The 21,572-nt window shown below is 45.5% G+C and overlaps 1 protein-coding gene across 1 annotated transcript in view; it reads right to left on the bottom strand.

The window, feature by feature from the left end:
- Nucleotides 1-21,572, bottom strand: part of ca10a (carbonic anhydrase Xa) — a gene marked incomplete at both ends in the record, with an annotated part of 391,283 nt that overhangs the window by 335,484 nt on the left and 34,227 nt on the right. Inside the window, one exon of the mRNA XM_080747747.1 lies at nucleotides 14,021-14,095. Coding sequence (XP_080603873.1) covers nucleotides 14,021-14,095 — 75 coding nt within the window. The remainder of the gene's footprint in view (nucleotides 1-14,020; nucleotides 14,096-21,572) is intronic.

Genomic DNA, 21,572 nt, shown 5'->3' with positions numbered 1-21,572 from the left:
ATCTGAAATGTTACCCAGCCCCTGGTGTGTGGATGGCACTCGGCATACAAATTGTCGAGACTCCACACAAGTTGTATCACGGAAATAAGATCTCAAGCTTTTCCTGTTTTATCCTTTTGACAGATAAAAAGAATTACCAGTATATCGTTGCCGTTGGGTGGAAACCTTATATGCCAAAACTGTTCGTACCGTATATATATATATATATATTTTTTTTAAGATTTAGAAAACAGCCGATCTACAAGCACAAGTGTGCGTTGTGAACACATTTGAAACTTGGAGATACAAAGTTTCTGCCCGACAGTGACGATTTGTTCACGTAATGCATTTCTGTCAATACAAAGTAAATCAGTCAAAAGAACGTTGTAGCTCTACATACAAGCCTGGGTGGCATCATACCTGTAGTGATGCAGAGCAAGTTAGAAAAGTATTATGTAGGCCTAAATCTAGGGGAATTGGATCATCTGGATGATCCAATTTTTCTTACGTCGAACGCCACAACCGTCACGAATGTCGAACGACATGAAAACCCATGGCAGATCCCAACGGCACGCCCTTTTCCTCGTGCATGTATTTTTCACCCGGCCTGAAATTCCAGCTTTGACCACCATGTCCTTTTGCTTCAAGTCTAGCCCTGGGTTCTGGGGGCTTGGACAGTCCTATAGTTGGTGAAGAGTTGTAATGGACATACATTTATTTCCTTTTCATAAACCCATGGGGAGTTAAATCATGCGTGCACCCTGCAGTTCGTCTCGGTGTTGCTTTAATTGAAGAGTAGTTTTACATGCCAGGAACATACAAAGTAGCTGCCAATTACCCCTCCTCCATTGATGCTGAGGAGGGGCTCAACTGGAGTATTAAGCAAAGAGCTTTTAAGGGGATTTTTGAGCACGCTTGCTTTTTTTGGGGGCTTAACAGCTTGTGGCCTCAGAACACAGTAATTGGTAGCTGGTTCCTGTCCCAGTGGGGCGTAATAGCTGAAAACACCTCTTATTTGTTAATCAGCTCATAAGCTGCCAGAAATTAAAAAAAGAGAGCAATAGCTTGTTTGATGACTTTAAGCCATTTAGAGCGGGTACGCATTATTGCGTATCATTTTGTGCTTTAGCTATTTTAGAAGAGAGGTCCTCTTGCACACCTACTAGGACAGGTGCGTTGGAACAGTGTAATAGATACTGAGAGGAGAGGAGTCCCGCACACTGTCTTCACTGTCTTCATTCAGCAACGTTTCGGTCTCTTCAGACCCTCATCAGGCATCATAAAGTTATAAGTGAAGACAGCGTGCGGGACTCCTCCTCTCCTCTCAGTGCTTTAGCTATTAAAAAAAATAGCAGATCTACAAGCTCACAGCGCGGCACCGAGTGCCGCGCTGCGAGCTTGTAGATCTGCTATTTTTTATTTTATTTATTATCTTGAAAATGTGTGCAATTCTTTGAATATTTTGACCCCGATTCTATAAGTGTCTTCTAAATGAAGGTTTTTTTCTTTTTTTTAAAGATATGTTTCTATGTTGGCGGTGCTCAAACCTTTTCATGTCAAGGACCTCAAAAATTATAGATATTTGGCCACGGATCGCCATCTCAAAATATGTTGTTCCAGGGACCACCCAGAAGCAAATATTTGAGTTACAAATGTTCACTTTAAAAATGTGATTTTCAAAGATTTGCACAAACGTTCATGATTTTTTCAAAAATAGCAGATATAGAAGCTCGCAGCGCGGCACTCGGTGCCGCGCTGTGAGCTTGTATGTCTGCTATTTTTCAATAGCTAAAGCATTCAATAATTCTATAGCCTAAATGGCTTAAACAGGAGGGAGAGAGAGAGAGAGAGAGAGAGAGAGAGGGTTGGGGGCTAGATTAAATTGAATCCTGCTAATGAGAAACTGTGACAAAAGACTCTGACAGTGTGAAAGATGCCGTGATAGTGATAGATGCAAGCTACGCTATGCAGATGCGGGTTAGTTACTTGTTCACATGCTAAACGTGTCAGTGGTGGAAAAGGTAGAGTTTTACTTAAAGGGGGCCTGTCACCTAAAGGGTTACTGTCACTTTAAGAAATATCTTAAAAAACAAGTTCATATTTTTTATGCTGTCATTGTGGGGATGTGCTGGTCAGATTGCAGATTACACTGTCAGACCATTTTCAGAGAAGCTCATGTCACAGTGTAATCTGCCACTCAACCCCTTTAGGTGAGAGTACCCCTTTAACACATTCCCCGCCATTTAACAATACCTTCGTACTCTCCCCTGCCCCTGTCTCCATAGACTTCCATGTAATTCATAGTGCACGGATCATGCACACCCATGCCTAGATAATGCACCACGTGTGTCCACATTGCTCACAGCTTTCAAACAAAAAAATCCGAATGGAAATCCGTTCAGGCATTCATGAGATAGCAGCCATTATGTTTTCCTAAAATGTAAACAAAGATGGCTGCCATGTTTGAAAGATGGGGTTGCTATGGGGGTTAAACATGCAATTTCGCGATTGCTATCATGCCTACTAAATTTTTTGGGGTCCAAAAATTTCATTTTTTTTTTTCTTTTTTTTTTTTTCTCTGGATTATCGGGCCTGGCGGGGAAAGACATTGAAATAATCTCGGGACTATCGGGCCTGGCATGCAATGAGTTCAGTAAAAGTATATCAATACTGCAATGTAGAATTACGCTGCTACAAGTAAAAGTGTGTTTTCTAAAAATCCAAATCTACAAAGTAACTAATAACTCAAGGTTTCATGCAATCGTAGTACAATATGTTGAAGTCACAACTGCGCTGGGTGGGACATGTTGCCAGGATGGAGGATCATCGCCTGCCGAAGGTTGTACTGTACGGTGAACTCTCCTCTGGCCACCGAAATATCGGGGGCCCCAAAGAAGAGGTATAAGGACTGCCTAAAGAAATCCCTCCGTGCATGTCACAATAACCGCTTCCCAATCCAAGGGATTTGCAGTACATAGTGCGCATTTTAAAGGTGATATACCATGCATTTAAAAAGTATTTATGTCATATTGTTTATGTCCCAAAAACGTTTTTCAAAAGGTTTGAGGCTAAATTACCACTCCTGAATAGAGAGCCTCTCTCATTTTTGAATGGCTCTCAGAGCTTTTTTTTCTTCTAAAACGGCCGTCGCTGATGTCAGCGACGGCAGCAAATCTGGACAGCCTTCACCTTTAAAGGCGATGACGTCACTGGGCCGCGCCGAGTGCTGTCCCATTTCGTAGACCGCGTTTAACCTACCCTTGGAATGTGCACTACTTTCTCCTCGTTTTGAAGCATACAGCCGATGGTCACGTCTTCAAGCACTTCGTTGGATAGCGGCGTCCCACAATGCAACGCGGCGCCTCCACGATTCAACCCGAATCAAAATGAAAACAACCGAGTTTGAGCATCGCATTAAAATAGCTACTACTGCCCGCCTCGGTGCGACTCATGCTGGTTCTCAATTCTCCTCAAACGTCGCGACGATATTTACTACCCTAGCTAGGGCTACACTACAAAGGGCGCACATTCTGAATTGAGAAGCGGCTATTGATCAGCTCCAGTGGCCTACCCTCGCCTCCAATCGTGTGACTTGACGTCACACCATCGACGGGGCTGTGTCTACCTTCGAGAGAAACCGACGAGCCGTTTTAGAAGAAAAGAGAAGATAAAGAAAGACCGTGAATGCAGCACCGCCAACATCTGAGAATTTGTTTCCCTGCTGTGGTTGTGGTCGAGTTTGCCTGTCACGTATAGGCCTCAACAGTCACCAATGTGCCTGCAGCAGACGATATATACTGTTTGCTTGCACACAGATGCCAAGAGTGGTATTAAGATAGCATAGACGTTGTTTAGACGGATTAGCTGGTATCCTAGTTGCTTTCTTTACACTAGACTTAACGTACACTTACCCTTGTTTGTTACCCTTGTCCTTTGTTGACTATCGGCTTCACACCACTTACTATGATCTTGCACTTTGTACATCGCCATGGATAAGAGCATCTGCTAAATGCTTAATCCAGTTAGGCCTAGAATTATTGAACGCGTTAACTATTGAAAAAATAGCAGATATACAAGCTCACAGCGCGGCACCGAGTGCTGCGCTGCGAGCTTGTAGATCTGCTATTTTTGAAGAATCTCTGAATACATATTTTTTAAAAGCGAATATTTGTAACTCAAATATTTGCTTCTGGGTGGTCCCTGGAACAACATATTTTTAGATGGGGGTCCGCGGCCAAATACATGTCATTATTATTGACGCGAAAAAGTTTGAGAACCACTGATTTAGAAGAAGGATTTGGCAGACATTTATAGAATCGGGTCAAAAATATTCAAAGACTTTCACGATTTCTCAAAAATAGCAGACCTACAAAGCTTGTATATCTGCTAGTTTGTAATAGTATAAGCACGTTACACATCTCCATTCAGAAACATTGCCATTCAGAAGATTGACTTCCATTATTCTAAATGGAGGTGTCACCTATAAACCTAACCTAAACCCTAACCTCAGTGGGGGTATTTCTGAATGGGGGTGTTTCTGAATGGAGGTCTGCCCCCGTTAGAGCATGAAATAACGGTTAAAGGGGTTCACATCTAAAGTGACGCAGATTTGCGTTCAGGTCTAAATGGCCTAAATTGACAGCCCAAAGGGCCGTGACAAAACAGAGCGCTGGCGCCGCCGTCAGCAAATCCGGCGCCGGGGCGATAAAATCTGATGTTTGCACTTGTTGGAGATCAAGAGCCGTCCGCCACGCTTTGTTATAATACATTTTAAAAAAGCCATGACATTGCTGTGCTCAGCTTTGCCTTTGAGAGCGCCACAGAGCGCTACACAAAGATACACGGCAATAACACACTTGATAACAGAGAATGGATCCCAAATTGATCACTACATCAACAACCACCCCCAAAATGACATGTATTTGGCCACGGACCACCATCTCAAAATATTTCGTTCCAGGGACCCCCCCTCCAGAAGCAAAATTTTTGTTACGAAAGTTTGCTTAAAAAATACATAATTATATTCAAAGATGTGCCACATTTTTAGCGACTTTTCAAAAATAGCAGATCTACAAGCTCGCAGCTCTCTCTCTCTCTCTCTCTCTGTCCCTCTCTCTCTCTGTCCCTCTCTCTCTCTCTCTCTCTCTCTCTGTCCCTCTCTCTCTCTCTCTCTCTCTCTCTCTCTGTCCCTCTCTCTCTCTCTCTCTCTCTCTCTCTCTCTCTCTCCCTCTCTCTAACTCTCGTTGAACCTGGAAATAGATGTCTGATTTGTAGTAAGAGAGAGAAAGAGCTTGTCTCTCCCTTTCGAATCCCATTCCAGCACCACCCTCACACTCGTTGAAGAACATGCTCCATCAAAACTGGTGTCCGAGGCCAGGGACGTGCTGGGCCCCTGATTCAGCCCGGGAAAAAGAGTTGGAGAGGCCCTCATTGTGCGTTATATAGAGAGAGATCTCTCTCTATAGAGCTGCTGCTACTCAAAAGATTTGCTATTTCAGATCATGACAAGTGACAAGCCAGTGGGCCAATTACTGTACATGAGTTATATTTCGTCGTTGTCGGGTGGAAACCTTGTATGTCCAAAACCGTTTGTTTTGTCTTTATCATTTTAAAAATGATTTAAATTCGTGAAAACAGCCGATCTACAAGCACACAACGCCTCGCACCGCGAGGCGTTGTGTGCTTGTAGATCTGCTGTTTTCACTACTTTTGTGCAACGGCCTTGTATGATGAAGCAGGGCTTTGCTTTGCGAAAAAATATATCAATTTCAAACTTGGAGATACGAGGTTTCTGCCCGACAGTGACGATTTAATTTGTTGGCCGCCCAGCCCCCAAAATGGAACGAAGGCCGACATTTTATTTTGAATTTTTTCCTAATGGCCGGCCTGGACCGGCCGGGAATGAAGCGGTCGTTCGGAAGTTGTCCCGCTTTTCCCAATGGCCAGCACGTCCCTGTCCGTGGCGACATTTTCTCCATCATTGCCTTCAGCGGTCAACATTACGGCCTATCTGAGAATGCGTGGAGTGCGGATGGGGAAGAGAGAATGACTGCCAAATGCAACGGGAGAACCAACAATAAGCTGCCGTGGACACACTGTCGGGACACACTGACCCAAACACTTCTTCCACATGCTGCACAGTGGACTTCACGCACAGAAAGGAAGAGTATATATGTCACCGCTAGATCGAGAATCAGTTAGATCGAGAACCGGAGCGCTCGCCGTGCGGCGCTGGGCGGAACAAGCGGTCGCTTTGATCCACAACAACGACAACGTAGCATCGGCAGGAATGATAGCGCCTCACCCCACGGAGGTTAGGGTTAGGGTTAGGCATAGTTTTACAGAGTTTAAGGTTAGGGTTAGGGTTAGAGTTAGGCATAGTAAGCTAATGGCTAAACACAGATGCTAGTAGATAAAAAAAGAAAGAGGGGTCGCAAACGAGTGACGTCAGCGACTACACAAGTGAATGGCTTTTGTCGCCATCTCATGGTGATTACGCAGAATTACACAGGTGCGCTGATAAGAGACTATCAAAGTGAATTGTTCCAGGTGGTGGTAGGGGTGTGTGGTGAATGACAAAACGAGTGCTCTTACCACGATCTAACTGAGTTACCCAATCTAACTGTAACATATATGTCAGTTTTTTTGAGATTCAGAAAGATTGAGACCAGGAGCGCTCGTTTTTGGGCACAAGGTGGAGCAAGCGGTGCCTCCTTCGGAACTACCCATAATTAGTCCTACAGGGTTATAGATTTAGGAATGGTTTTTACTGAGGTTAGGGTTTTCATTCACCAGGTTAACATTCACCTGGTTAGCATTCACCAGTTTAGGTTTAGGCACAGTTTTACTGAGGTTATGGTTAGGATTAGGGTTAGGTTTAGGCATACAAGGTAACCACTCAGTTGTATTCAGGCCTGTCTCTATTCTACCCTGCAGGACAGAGGCCACATCTGTGATCAACAGAACCCCTGCTTCGAGATCTATCTCTCTGCATTGCAGAGACACGCGCACGCACGCACGCACGCACGCACGCACGCATGCACGCACGCACAGTGGTGTGAAGTCATCTACTCAAGTACTGTACTTAAAGGAGTAGTTCACCACTTTTCAACCTGTCTTCATATAATAGGTCCTCACTAATGTTCATGATAAAATATCACAATTTTTTCCTACTCAGCCCAAGTCTCCTAGGAGAGCTGTGGGAAGTTCAGAATCCATCATCTTGTGACATCATCATTTAAAAAAAAAAATATGTAATCAATATTTTTGAAAAAAATATTTAGATTGTTATTATCGCGAGAACAATGGCTTCCACTTTAACATTGCAACTTTTCAGGAATAGAAAGCCTGCAGTTTCTATAAGCTGGATTGGCAATCGATGATGTCACAAGACGATGGGTTTCTGACCTGCCCACAGCCCTCCTCTGAGAAAAAAAAAAAAGCTATTTTTGAGTGAGGACCAATTATATGAACATAAGTTGAAAAGTGGTGGAGTGCCCCTTTAAGTCCAATTTTGAAGTATTTGTACTTTATTTGAGGATTTCCGACACTTTTACTTCTACCCTGCTACATCTACACAATACCTTCGTACTTTTATTCCAGACTTTTACATGTGACAGAGTATTTTCTACGCAAGCCATTTACCATGAGAGGGAGTTGGTTGTGGGCTGATGTACCACTGTTTCAGGGTTGTGGCAAGAGGCGAAGCCGAGTGCCAAACAACCCTGAAACAGTGGTAAATCAGCCAACAACCCGAGACCCTCGAATGGTAAATTGCTTTTCTACCAATTCTACTACACATATAAATGAAAGAAAACACAGTTGTAACTTGCAAGGTTACAATCATTAATAGTTTCACTGGGTGGGGTACATGAGCCAACTCAAGGTTGTTGACTGATTTACCACTGTTTTAAGTCAATCAGAATCCAGTATCTGTGACCACAAAAAGTGGTAGAAATTGCATTATTGATACTTTTAAGTGCAAAATGTGAGGACTTTTTCCACCACTGCACGCACGCACGCACGCACGGATGCATGCACACAGACACACAATTACATGGATGGTCGAGTGAACAACAAAAAGGGCTGTATACGCGCGATACATGCAGTACATGAAGAATATGCCACGACAAGCTTTTTTTGTCTCGTTAGAAACAAGCTCTTTTCATGTGCATATTGCTGATAGTATGTCGTCGTTGTCGGGAAACCTCGCATCTCCAAGTTTCAAATTAGTACGTTCTTTCGCAAACTAAAGCCCTGCTTCAGCATACGAGGCCGTCCCACAAAAGTAGTGAAAACAGTCGATCTACAAGCACACAAACGCCTCGCGGTGCGAGGCGTTGTGTGCTTGTAGATCGGCTGTTTTCACTAGTTTAATTCGTTTTTTAAATGATAAATGCAAAACTAACGGTTTTGGACATACAAGGTGAAGATATGTATTCCCCATTTCCCCAGCACTGCTAATATGACAACCCGTCCACACACACACTCATTTGCAAGCGCAACGCCTGCCCCACACTCCAAAGTCAACACACGCCCTGCATCTCAAAAAGATGGCATCTCTTATCCGATCCACAGGGGCGTCAAATGGGTATGGCAGGGGTATGCAGCTGCCATACCCTGGGTCACCTCAGGGGGGAAAATAAAAGTTACTTTTAAATATAAATCCATGAATGTCTCTTTGTCTATCTGTGCTGGTTATTATGTTGTTAAATTACAGTGAAATAGCTACAAATGCAAAATGTTACAAAATGGTCACTTTAACAAGGTATTATAATTATATCCTCCACACTTGTATTCTCCCCATTTTGACAAAATGGTATATTCAGGTCAGCTTCAGGTCAGCTGCACAGGTGCAATGCACTTGAACAACCGTTCCAGGCTGCCATATCCAGCCCAAGAAACCATAGAAACGGGGGGGGGGGGGGGGGGGTACTTCTTAAAATAAATGTATCATGCCTGTTGCCAAGGTATGGCAACATGACTGGTGTCTTCCACGCGCGCAAAGGCGCGCGTGCAAGACACCAGTCATGTTGCCATACCTTAGCTTTTCTGAACTGACACCACTGTCCCTTTGGACAGGGCCCGTGGTTATTTTACTTAAGAGTATAAAGCACATGATATTTAGTAACAATGTACCGTATTCTAGCTTCCTTGGAGAGAAGTGACATTGTGCTTTAAAAACAGCGTGACATTGCCTAACATCGGAATATTTTCAGAGACAATTTAGGATGCTCATAAGGTTAAATCTTAAGACATAAAGGAGGATGGCGCGAGGGGCAAGCGAAGACCGGCGGCTTTTTAAGTCCGTCGTTGACCTTTATCAAAATGCTAAAGCTAATTGGGGGAGCTCCAGAGGGGTAAGCAATATTCCAAAGGTCAGCGGCAGTGACACAGGGCCTGAGAACGGGATTATGTTAGCTTTGGTGAAGCGTGCGAGGAGAATGCATTAAGCTACACTCCGCGGCAACCGTTTCCCCATTCTGCGGGAGGGTTATTTTGGGGACACGCAATCTGCTGTTTAACAAATAGCCATCAGCTGTTTTGAAATGCGCCAGAGACGCCCCGCGGTTTTTGGGTAATAGTTTTACCACTGCGCGCCCAACAGTGAAATGTCAGCGTGAAAACAGCTTAATGTTTCATTTTAACCTGTTCAGAACGGGTACGCATTGTTGCGTATTATTATTTTAGGCTCTAACTATTGAAAAACAGCAGATATACAAGCTCGCAGCGCGGCAGCTCGTAGATCTGCTATTTTTGAAAAAATTGTGAAAATTTGAATTTTGACAATCCTTCTAAGGAATGTTTCTATGTCAGCGATCTGGCTGGCCATCATCAAAGAAAAGGTCCTTTTCGCTAAACTGGAGCTCAGTTAGTCTGTTCTTGAGAGACAGTGGTTCTCAAACTTTTTCATGTCAAGGACCCCCAAAATGATATGTATTTGGCCACGGACCCCCAAATATTTAGTTCCAGGGACCACCCAGAAGCAAAATTTGAGTTACAAACGTTCGCTTTAAAAAATACATATATTCAAAGATTTGCACCGATTTTCACGACTTTTTCAAAAATAGCAGATCTACAAGCTCGCAGCGCGGAGCTTGTATATCTGCTGTTTTTCAATAGTTAAAGCATTGAATAACTCTAGGCCTAAATGGATTAAAAACCCTTTATTCCCTCCGCAATTAGTGTTTCGTTTAAACCCTTTTCCGCGATTAGAAAGTTGATTCGGCGAGAGAACGTGTCCAGACGAAACTAATTCCCCTTGGACTCGTTCATTTTGTGCCACGTTTGCGGTGAAATTAGCGTTTCCACTTCCTTTATGTCCCGACAATGAGATAATGCAGTGACAGACCTGCATGCAGCCCGGACCACAGGAGGGCCATGAATATATAGTCTTTAACCGCACCAGCTGTTGGTGTGGTATGGTGGCTAACAAATGTGCCACCGAGGCCTCGTGGTGGCGGCTGCGGTGATAAAATGCTCTGCGGACCAGCTAACAGCAGATGTACAGGCAAACAAGTTCCCGCGAGAAGAGTAGTTTGGGCAGGAACATTCACGTCAAGCAGATTTAACCATTTATTGCATAAATGGAATACAGGTCAAGCAGATTTAACCATTTATTGCATAAATGGAATACAGTTAATCTTGGCGTTTGAAGGGCTCCGCGTTCGGAGATGTTCCCTGGATTTTGTGCAAGCTTTTCTGAGCATGCTAAGCAAAACCAGGGAACACAAAGCAATACCCCCCATAAGGATACGATAGCAGAACAATAGCAATAACCATGACATGTAACATAGTAAAAAAATAATCACAGTATTGAGCTTAACAACATTGACATGAAACTTAGTCAAAAATCACAGTATTGAGCTTAACAAAATTGACATGAACTTAGTCAAGTTCACAGTACTTGAGCTTAACCACATTGACATGTAACTTAATCAGACAATCACCAAGTATTTGAGCTTAGCCAGACTGATCGTGCAAATAGGTGGAGGCTGGGGTGGAGGAGGCGGCAAGCAGCAAATGACTCCGAAGCTTCGGAAACCAAGCATTGGTAGAGAAGCAAGCCATATTTAAAGGAGCCTTCCCTACTGATTGAGCTTTGATTGGAGTATGGCAGTCATGTGACATATTGACCAGCAGATATGTTAATGAGGTATGAGCACAGAGCTGACTGACATCTGACTACAGCTGAGCAGCAACTTGACTCCCATGTCCTGCATAAAGTAACACTGACACTTCATTTTTTTCCATAGATATAAAAACCTTGCCTGGCTCCAGCCCATAGACCCGCCCACTCTCTGAGCGGACTGGTTCTCTTGGTCTGGTGTTGTCATATGACGCTGAAGTTTCTTTGGTTTCATCTGTAACAAACCAATGAAATCAATGCAATTCGGAGGAGGGGGTGGGTCTAACGAGAGAGCAAATCAGCAGAAACAGAAAATCAACAGAAACAGTGGAGGGAGGGGGAACTCAGCCAGAGCTCTTAATTGCTCCCTTTGAACTTCAAATGGGTTGTGAACTGCGGTAATTAATTGAGCCATACAAGTGTCAATAGCTCGTTAGTGATCTCTTTAATCAATGAAACATCAAAGACAACGACCTGTTTGATGCCTGTCATAGAGGGGGAGGGGGAGGGGGGGATATTTTTGTACACACAAGTCAAACACAGCCCCTCCCACCAGATCTCTTGTGATTGGGAATTTCAAATTTCAAATCCCCTCCCCTTTGAAATCTCTTACAATGGGACAATGTCAGACTCAAGCTCTAGCGCTGAGTCTGAAAGCGGGCTAATAAAAACCTAGATGCTGCCGTCAATCCCCTCAATACCGGCATATCTGATCAAACACCTCCAAAACGTTAGCAACACCCACAGCCACATATATGTATATATTTTTCTGCACTATCTACTGTATAGTACTGTGTTCTATCCGTCTGTCATTCAATGTTCTATGAGATGCTTAACTCTTATACTGCTTTGGACGTTCCCGTTCGCCCCAATTCTCGAGGTCGCGCCGCGCCAATACGGCCGTTCGTTCGTTTACCGTGTTGATGTCCTTAAGCTGATGAGGGGTCGCGCCGCCGTGTACTGTAATCACATCGTCCGCAGTGATGGTCTTAAAAATCCATTATGCGTTAACATCAACGGAGACCAATTCTCTTCCGTGTTGATTTTCTCTGGCCCTGAGGCTCTGTGGCCAGAGAGTGCTCTCAATGTATGGCAAGTGAGATCGGCCAAATTCACATTAATTCTTGCATGACGCCGCCCTCTGCTGCCTGGTCTGCGAAAGTGCAGACCAGGCACTTAAAAAAAAAAAAAAAAAAAAAAAAAAAAAAAAATGTCTATCTATCTACTATAACGTCGCAAAGGTAAGCCGCTTTTTGATGGCACCAGACCCAATAAATAAATAAATAATCTGGCAGTGAAAAAGTTAAATGATTTCCTGTGTAAATAAGCCAAGTGCTTTCTAGGATCTCCTTTTAGTTGACCTAGTACCGGTGAACTGTACCGTTGTGAAACTGTACCTTTTCCTATGAAAACTTCTAAATAAAGTCTTCAATCAATCAACAACACACTTTTCTGTTTTCTCTTCTCTGACATTTTTGACAACTTTATACTTCAAAAAGAACCGCGATAGTGGAAACAGCCGATCTACAAGCTCACAACGCGACGCACCGCGACGCGTTGTGAGCTTGTAGATCGGCTATTTCCACTACGTTTGAAAATGTTTGAAAATGTATGACACTTTTTCGACACGAAAGCAAATACGATTATGACAAAAATAATTGCGATTATATCAAATAATTGCGATTAGACGATTGTGTAATAATTGTGACAGGGCTAACGCACACACACACACACACACACACACACACACACCCACGCACACACACACACACACACACACACACACACACACACACACACACACACACACACACACACACACACACACACACACACGCACACACGCACACGCGCACACGCGCACACGCACACACACGCACACTAGTCCGGCAGGCTTTATCAAAAAGGCACTCCAGCTCAGCAGAAAGAGGAGAAGAAAAAAAAACACACACACACACACACACACACACACACACACACATCTTGGGGAATAATTGGCCTGACACGCACACATAAAGGTAGATGAAAAAGGGGCAGAGCGAGCGGTGCGTGTCTGTCAATCAATCATGGAAGAAAACGGCCTCAATCGGGCGGGAAAGGGCGCAGAGGTCTCGTCAGGAGTGAGAAATGAAAGCACCCGTGGCAAGGTGGCCCCCGCCGACACGGGGAATAATGCAACGAGCTCCAAGAAAGTATAGGCTCAAACAAACACACACAAACATCCGAGAAATAAAAGGAGTGTTTTCTGTCGACCCGTTTAGATAGGGTACGCGTTATTGCGCGGAATGTTTTGCTTTAGCTATTGAAAAATAGCAGATCTACAAGCTCGCAACGCGAGTGCCGTGCTGCGAGCTTGTACTTTGTACTATTATTTTTGAAAAAGTTTGAAAATGTGTGCAAGACTTTGAATTTTGACCCGATTCTATAAGTGTCTTCTAAATCCTTCTAAGGTTTTTTTTTTGAAAAACCTATGTTTCTATGTCAGTGGTGCTAAAACCTTTTCATGAGAAGGACCCCCAAAATGATATGTATTTGGCCACGGACCCCCATCTCAAAATATTTAGTTCCAGGGACCCCCAGAAGCAGAATTTGAGTTACAAATGTTCGCTTATAAAAAATTCAAAGATTTGCACACATTTTCACGACTTTTCAAAAATAGTAGATCTACAAGCTCGTATGAGCTTGTATATCTGCTATTTTTCAATAGTTAAAGTATGAAACAATGAAGGCCCCTCCACCTTGGGCCCTAGTAACTCAGTCCCACTCCACCCCCCCCCCCCCCCCCCCCCCCCCCCACGCCCCCCTGGTGACGCCCCTGGGCTCAAACAAACACAAACACCGACAAACAAAAGGAGCGTTTTCCGTAAAACTTCAGTCATCGCCGCACACACATCGTTACGGCGGGGGGCTTACCTGGAACAAAGCTCCCCTGCACAACCTCCTTGTACGCCCACCATCCTTCGTGAATTTTGGGTTGGCTCGGCTGCGCTGTAAGGGGGCGAGAAGAGGAACACACAGAGTCACGTCAGGCATTCGCATCCTGAATTGTCGAGGAGGCGAGAGGCGACGGAACGGTCGTCGCGCCGCGTTCAGGCGCTCGCTAGACCAGGGGTTTTCAAACTTTTTTGGACTCGGGGCACCCCTGTAAATAAAGTTTTCATCCACGGCACCCCTGAGTTAAGCCCTTTGCACACAGGCGCGTTCATCCACACGGATAAAACGGACAATTTCATTTTTTTAAAAGAAAACAATGATTCTGTACGACCTCATGCACACCGGATCCGAATTAGCCGTGCGACGAGTGGCTGCGGCCGTGCGTTTTTTTCTCGATCGAAACCAGTTCGATTCGTGCGTCTTGTCGCATGCGGTAAAAAACTCATCACTCCTTTTATGACTCCTTTTGGGATCCGCAGCGCCGATTCCGCACAGCATTGCACACCAAATCCAATGCGTTTTAGTCATGCAGCAAACGAAAAAAACGCAACTGTCCTGTGTGCAAAGGGCTTTACACTGTAACATTTTAGAATCCTACATCATAATTTGGAGAAATATCCATTTCCATCAGAACTGACTGAAAACAACGTTATACTTGACGTTTAACCACTTGAACCCCAGCATGCCTCTTCTGGGGTGAAGGTTCACTGCTATTTTTGGTGAAGAGAGTTGTCATAGATGGAAAAAAGAATTTAAAAAAAATCAGGTTAGGCAACATGTCTGTCAAAGCGTGAAAAACAACAAAACCCCGTCGGAATAATAATGAGACCTGACTGGAGCTAAGCAGATTTAGTACAGTGCAAATCAGGTCTGTTTTAGGTTCAGGTTCAGGTTCAGGTTTATTGTCACACATATCCATACAGGTACAGATACAATGAAATGCTTGTGCCAGGAGCACTCTCAGCCTTATTACACAAAGACATGGTCACAGTGACCGACAACAGCGTGGACCCACATACCATGCGGGCCACACAAGACAAGTCCCAACAACGACAATACCATTACAGTGTACAGTTTAAAAATGCGTACAGTGCCCATGTTTACCTACGTTTCACTTTCATTCCTTCGTTGAGCAACCTGACTGCCTGTGCAAAAAACTATTACTGAAACGAGTGGTGTGCGATTTGATGCTCTGGTAAAGTTTTTGGGATGGGAGGAGTGAGAACAGGGAATGGGCGGGATGGCTGCTATCTTTTATGACGTTTTATGAGTCTTTTTCTTGCATTCTGTGCCGATGATTTTAGCTGCCCTCTTCACAATCCTCTGCAGCTGACTACCGTCCTGGGCAGTCAAGTTACCAAACCATCACTGTGATGCAACCTGTCAGAACACGTTCTATGGTGCAACGATAGAAATTCACAAGAGCCTTGGTTACTAAGCATAGTGAAGTGATATCGATGCAGTGATATCGATGGATTCCAAATATCATCAAATTATCTCGCGGCACCCCTGTACTGGCATCACGGCACCCCCGGGTGCCCCGTCACCCACTTTGAAAACCCTAGACGCCAACTCAAACGGCGTACGTTTATTCCCCTCCACCGCTCCTCGTAGCTCGAGAAGTTTCCGAGCGAGAGGCCTCGGCAAAACGTACCGTCCCTTGAGACCTGCACAGAACAAACAAGGCCTGGAACTGTTCAGTTTTCAGTTCTCACCCACCCATGCTCGTGTTCTCCCTTGTTTGCACGCACGCGCACACGCACACACACACACACACACACACACACACACACACACACACACACACACACACGCATGCACAGTCGCACACTAGGGCATTCACCAAATATCCGAATATTCGAATATCAAAGTCACTATTCGACATTGTTCACCGAAGTCGAATATTCGATTATTTTGATGTTTTTGTTGATTTCTCTTTAAAAAATATATAGTTTATAAAGCTTGGCTAGATAGGAAGTCATAAGAATGAGTTGTCAACTCAATGCCCATGGTGGATGAATTTGTTAATGCTCTATACCAGGGGTTCTCAAACCTTTTTAGGCTGTGACACCCAACATAAACATATTTGAACTGGGGACCCCCACCCTGACAAGCACTTGGAATTGTAGGTATTACATTTAATGTGACTCTGTTCCACAGATAAATATTGTGAAAATAGCAGATCTACATTGTGAGGCGTTGTGAGCATGTAGATCTGCTATTTTCACAATGTTCGCCTCTTGCTTACTTAATATTTGACAGTTTGGCCAGTCCTGTCGAATATTCGACTATTCGAATACTTTGAGGTCGAATAATTCTAATACTAAAAATGACTATTCGAGAATGCCCTAACGCACACACACACACACACACACACACACACACACACACACACACACTAGGGATGGGACGATATGAAAATTTCACATCACGATTATCGTGACAAAAGAAATCGCGACATACAATATTATCGCGATAATCAAAATCCATTATCCTGTTGGGCGGAACAATTGCAAAAGAAATAGCAGATCCACAAGCTCACAACGCGTCACGGTCTTGCTGCGCGGTCATTATGGCGCATATGGACACAACGGGCTGATAATTCCCCGAGGCAGAGGGGAATTATCAGCCTGAAGTGTCCATATACGCCATAATGACCAAGCAGCAAGACCTTATAGAACTTATTACCCGGCTAATAAATACAATTAATAATTTGTAATAAATTAGTATTTCCTTGTTTACAGACGGCTGAAAGTGTTCCACAAGTGTTGCGCTGGGCGTCCCCCCACGGGTCACCTTGGAAAACAAGGAAGTGCTGATCAAATAAATCCATTTTCTGTTACTACGTCGTCTATTTCTCGCCTCAAATGTTTTAAAAACATTCTTGAGAGCAATGTTTAGTTGTAAATGACGCTGTGTGTTTGTTTACATGGCTGACATGTTGGATACAGTACTAAATTCACACAGTGCATCCTGACTGCAGCAGGTGCTCTGCGCCGTTGATGAGCAGCGGTGAATTATAGAGCGGAGCGGTAGGGCTGCAGCGGTATGAGATTTTTAACACCGAAAATATCGTCTGTGTCAACACCGGGTTATCGGTAACACCGTTTCAACCACCAGTGTAATAAATACAATTAATAATTTGTAATAAATTAGTATTTCCTTGTTTACAGACGGCTGAAAGTGTTCCACAAGTGTTGCGCTGGGCGTCCCCCCACGGGTCACCTTGGAAAACAAGGAAGTGCTGATCAAATAAATCCATTTTCTGTTACTACGTCGTCTATTTCTCGCCTCAAATGTTTTAAAAACATTCTTGAGAGCAATGTTTAGTTGTAAATGACGCTGTGTGTTTGTTTACATGGCTGACATGTTGGATACAGTACTAAATTCACACAGTGCATCCTGACTGCAGCAGGTGCTCTGCGCCGTTGATGAGCAGCGGTGAATTATAGAGCGGAGCGGTAGGGCTGCAGCGGTATGAGATTTTTAACACCGAAAATATCGTCTGTGTCAACACCGCGGTTATCGGTAACACCGTTTCAACCACCAGTGCGTGTCTTGTCGTTTTGTGAGCACTCAGTAGCAGCCAATGCTACCTCAAGCTACAACAACAACCATCCGACCATATTAAAAATTCAGCTTTGTAAAAAACAACAACACTCTGCGTTTTCTTGTTTCGCTAATCGTTGTTTTCCGCCTACTGCGCGCTGTGACATCATGCAGTCTGATGGGCTGTGCCTCGCCCCGTGGATGATCCGTTGATTCTGAATCTGTTCTCGACCCTCCCACACAAGGAACAGCTCCCGGGAGAGAGGGCGAGTGCCAAAGTCTGGCCGGCCATCGGCCGCGGCCGGTAGTACCTCGGACGGCCGCTAGTACATTCAGACGGCCGGTGCTATATTCGGCCAGCCGGCCGGTACATTCGGCCAGCCGGCCGGTATATTCGGCCGGCCGGCCGGTACATTCGGCCGGCCATGAACTGTATTAGGCCGGCCGGCCGGTACATTCGGCCAGCCGGCCGGTACATTCGGCCGGCCGGCTGTCTTTTCGGGGTGGGGTCCTACTCTGACATCATATGGAGGTCTTTTGGAGGTCTTTTTGGGGTTGTACGTCTTTTCGGGTCTTTTCGGGGTCGGGTCCTACTCTGATGTCATATGGAGGTCTTTTGGAGGTCTTTCCGGGGTCGTACGTTGTATGGAGGTCTTTTCGGGGTCGGGTCCTACTCTGACGTCATATGGAGGTCTTTTGGAGGTCTTTTCGGCGTCGGGTCCTACTCTGACGTCGTATGGAGGTCTTTTGGAGGTCTTTTCGGGGTTGTACGTCGTATGGAGGTCTTTTGGAGGTCTTTAGGCCGGCCAGCCGGTACATCAGGCCGGCCGGCCGGTACATCAGGCCGGCCGGCCGGTACACCAGGCCGGCCGGCCGGTACACCTGGCCGGCCGGCCGGTACATCTGGCCGGCCGGCCGGTACAGGACCCTAACCCTAACCCTAACCCTAACCCTCTATATGACGTCAGAGTAGGACCCGACCCCGAAAAGACCTCCATATGACGTTAGAGTAGGACCCGAGCCCGAAAAGACCTCCAAAAGACCTCCATATGACGTCAGAGTAGGACCCGACCCCGAAAAGACCTCCATACGACGTATGACCCCGAAAAGACCTCCAAAAGACCTCTCTACGACGTCAGAGTAGGACCCGACCCCGAAAAGACCTCCAAAAGACCTCCATATGACGTCAGAGTAGGACCCGACCCCGAAAAGACCCCGAAAAGACCTCCAAAAGACCTCCATACAACGTACGACCCCGAAAAGACCTCCAAAAGACCTCCATATGACGTCAGAGTAGGACCCGACCCCGAAAAGACCTCCATACGACGTATGACCCCGAAAAGACCTCCAAAAGACCTCTCTACGACGTCAGAGTAGGACCCGACCCCGAAAAGACCTCCAAAAGACCTCCATATGACGTCAGAGTAGGACCCGACCCCGAAAAGACCCCGAAAAGACCTCCAAAAGACCTCCATACAACGTACGACCCCGAAAAGACCTCCAAAAGACCTCCATATGACGTCAGAGTAGGACCCGACCCCGAAAAGACCTCCGAAAAGACGTCCGGCCGGCCTAATGTACCGGCCGGCCGGACGAATATACCGGCTGGCCGGCCTAATATAGTTCATGGCCGGCAGAATCTACCGGCCGGCCGGCCTAATGTACCGGTCGGCCGAATGTACCGGCCGGCCGTCTGAATTTACTAGCGGCCGTCCGAGGTACTACCGGCCGGCCGGCCGGATATACCGGCCAACGGCCGGCCGGACTTTGGCACTCGCCCTTACTGGCTCCCGGCCTCCCACGATCGAGAACCGAATCCCATCGTTCATTTAAAAGAGCTGTTCAAAAGAGTGGAACCGTTGGCGAACTTCACATCTCTACTGCGCTCCTCGGGGCAGAGCAGAGCAGCGGATGCGTTTTCTTTCTATTTACCAGTGTTATCGGTGTGCAAGTAAACTACCCGGTGTTGTGCTCGCTCACCGGTAACACCGAGTACCGTTGCAACCCTACGGAGCGGTCATTATACGCCTATAATTCACTGCTGATTTCAGCGCTCGTCCCTAATCTCAACAACACCTCTGTTTCTCAATTCTCGCCCACCCATGCTCTTGCTCTCCCTTGCTTGCACGCACACACAAGCACACAGGGGTCTTCAACAGGGGGTCCGCGACCCCTAGGGGGTCCGCGGAGGTACTGCAGGGGGTCCGCGAAATTATTGCTTAAAAATAAAAAATTAAATAAAAAAATGTTTTTTTTTCACATTTATGTTAAAAAATAAATCATGATTCTATCCATTTTGAATAGCTTGAATATATGATTATGCAATTGACAGATTGTTGATATTATTGACATAATATTCTCAGTTAATAAGTAGTATGTTTAGAAATGGTAGTGGTATGGCCACCCTGCTCGCTGCAACTTGTACATTTTTTAAATAAAAAATATGTCGTAGCCCCGACCCCCCACCCTACGAGGTGGGGGGGGGTCCCTGCTCCATCTCCCCATCAGTTTGGGGGTCCCCGGCCTGAAAACGTTGAAGACCCCTGCGGACTAACACACACACAAACAAACACACACACACACACGCTCCCCCTCTTGTGTCTCTCTCCAGGCATTAGCATGGAAATGCGTTCTGTCATGTTTGCGAAGAAAGCTTCAGATTAGAGCAGGTGCGGTGTACAGTATAATTGAGGTGGCCGCGTAAAGGTCCCGATAGGAAGAGAGAGGGGGTTGTGACCGAGAATTACCCCACAACAACCCTTCGGGATATTGCTTTTTTTCTTTAACACCTCCACTTTTTTTTTTCTTCTCCCCCTTGTTCATTCGGCAGCCTCACACGGCCAGGCTTAATAGAGGGGGCGAGAGGTTGCTGCACCTTGGCTATCTTTAATGGGAGTCAGGGTGGTTGAAGACCCTTCTCCAAAAACGCTGTGCAACTAAAACACCTGAGAGTGGTTCAATTTCAGAGGGGCATGATGGGGAGGGCCCGCCGGACACAGGGGCACGGAATGAAGGCTATTTCTTCCCAGTGCAATCTCCGCTCAGGGGTGTAGGCACCAAATCATGGGCCCTGGGTACAAAGATTCCCCTGCGGGGCCCCCCATGAATGTTCTTCATAGGGGGGGGGGGGGGGGAGGGTTCGACTGGGAACGCACTATACGCATTATTTTGCGTTGACTCTTCGAAAAATCGTGAAAAGTCTGAATGTATCAAATCCTTCTAAGTTAAAAAAAAATGTTTCTATGTCAGTGGTGCTCAAACCTTTTCATGTCAAGGACCCTGAAAATGATATGTATTTGGCCACGGACCCCCATCTCAAAATGTTTAGTTCCAGGGACCCCCCAGAAGCACAATTTGAGTTACAAACGTTCGCTTAAAAAATACATATATTCAAAGATTTGCACACATTTTCACAACGTTTCAAAAATAGCAGGTCTACAAGCTCGCAGCGCTGTGAGCTTGTAGATCTGCTATTTTTCAATAGCTAAAGTATAAAATAATTAAGGCCCCCTCCACCTTGGGCCCTAGTAACTCAGTCCCACTCCCCCCCCCCCTCCCCCCCCCCCCTTGTGACGCCCCTGTCTCCGCTACAAACACAGGGGTGGAAATGGCGGTGAGGGTGGGGGCTACTCGGCCTCTCAAAACATTGATCTTTGTGATCCTGTTTTGCTCCCGACTTGTTTCTCGAAGTGCTAGATTGCTTTTCCCTTCCCACAATGTCAAAATGAACTGTGAAGGTAAACGCCTGCCTTTATCGGAGTGTTAAGACACTGCGGTGGCCAACCCAAGAACAAAGGGTGTCAGGCCTTAGAGATGGAAGGGGCGCCCGCTGGCCTAGCGGTCCAGGCGCATACCACTAGCGCTGTCACAATTATTACATAATCGTCTAATCGCAATTATTTGAGGTAATCACAATTATTTTGCATAATCGTCATAATCGTTTCCAAGTTGAGAAATGTTAATATAGTTTCAAACACTTTCA

The sequence above is a fragment of the Nannobrachium achirus genome, assembly GCF_963921795.1.
Source record: "Nannobrachium achirus genome assembly, chromosome: 18".
NCBI lineage: Eukaryota > Metazoa > Chordata > Actinopteri > Myctophiformes > Myctophidae > Nannobrachium > Nannobrachium achirus.
Note: the sequence above shows the minus strand (reverse complement) of the source record. Positions and strands in the feature narration are given on the sequence as shown.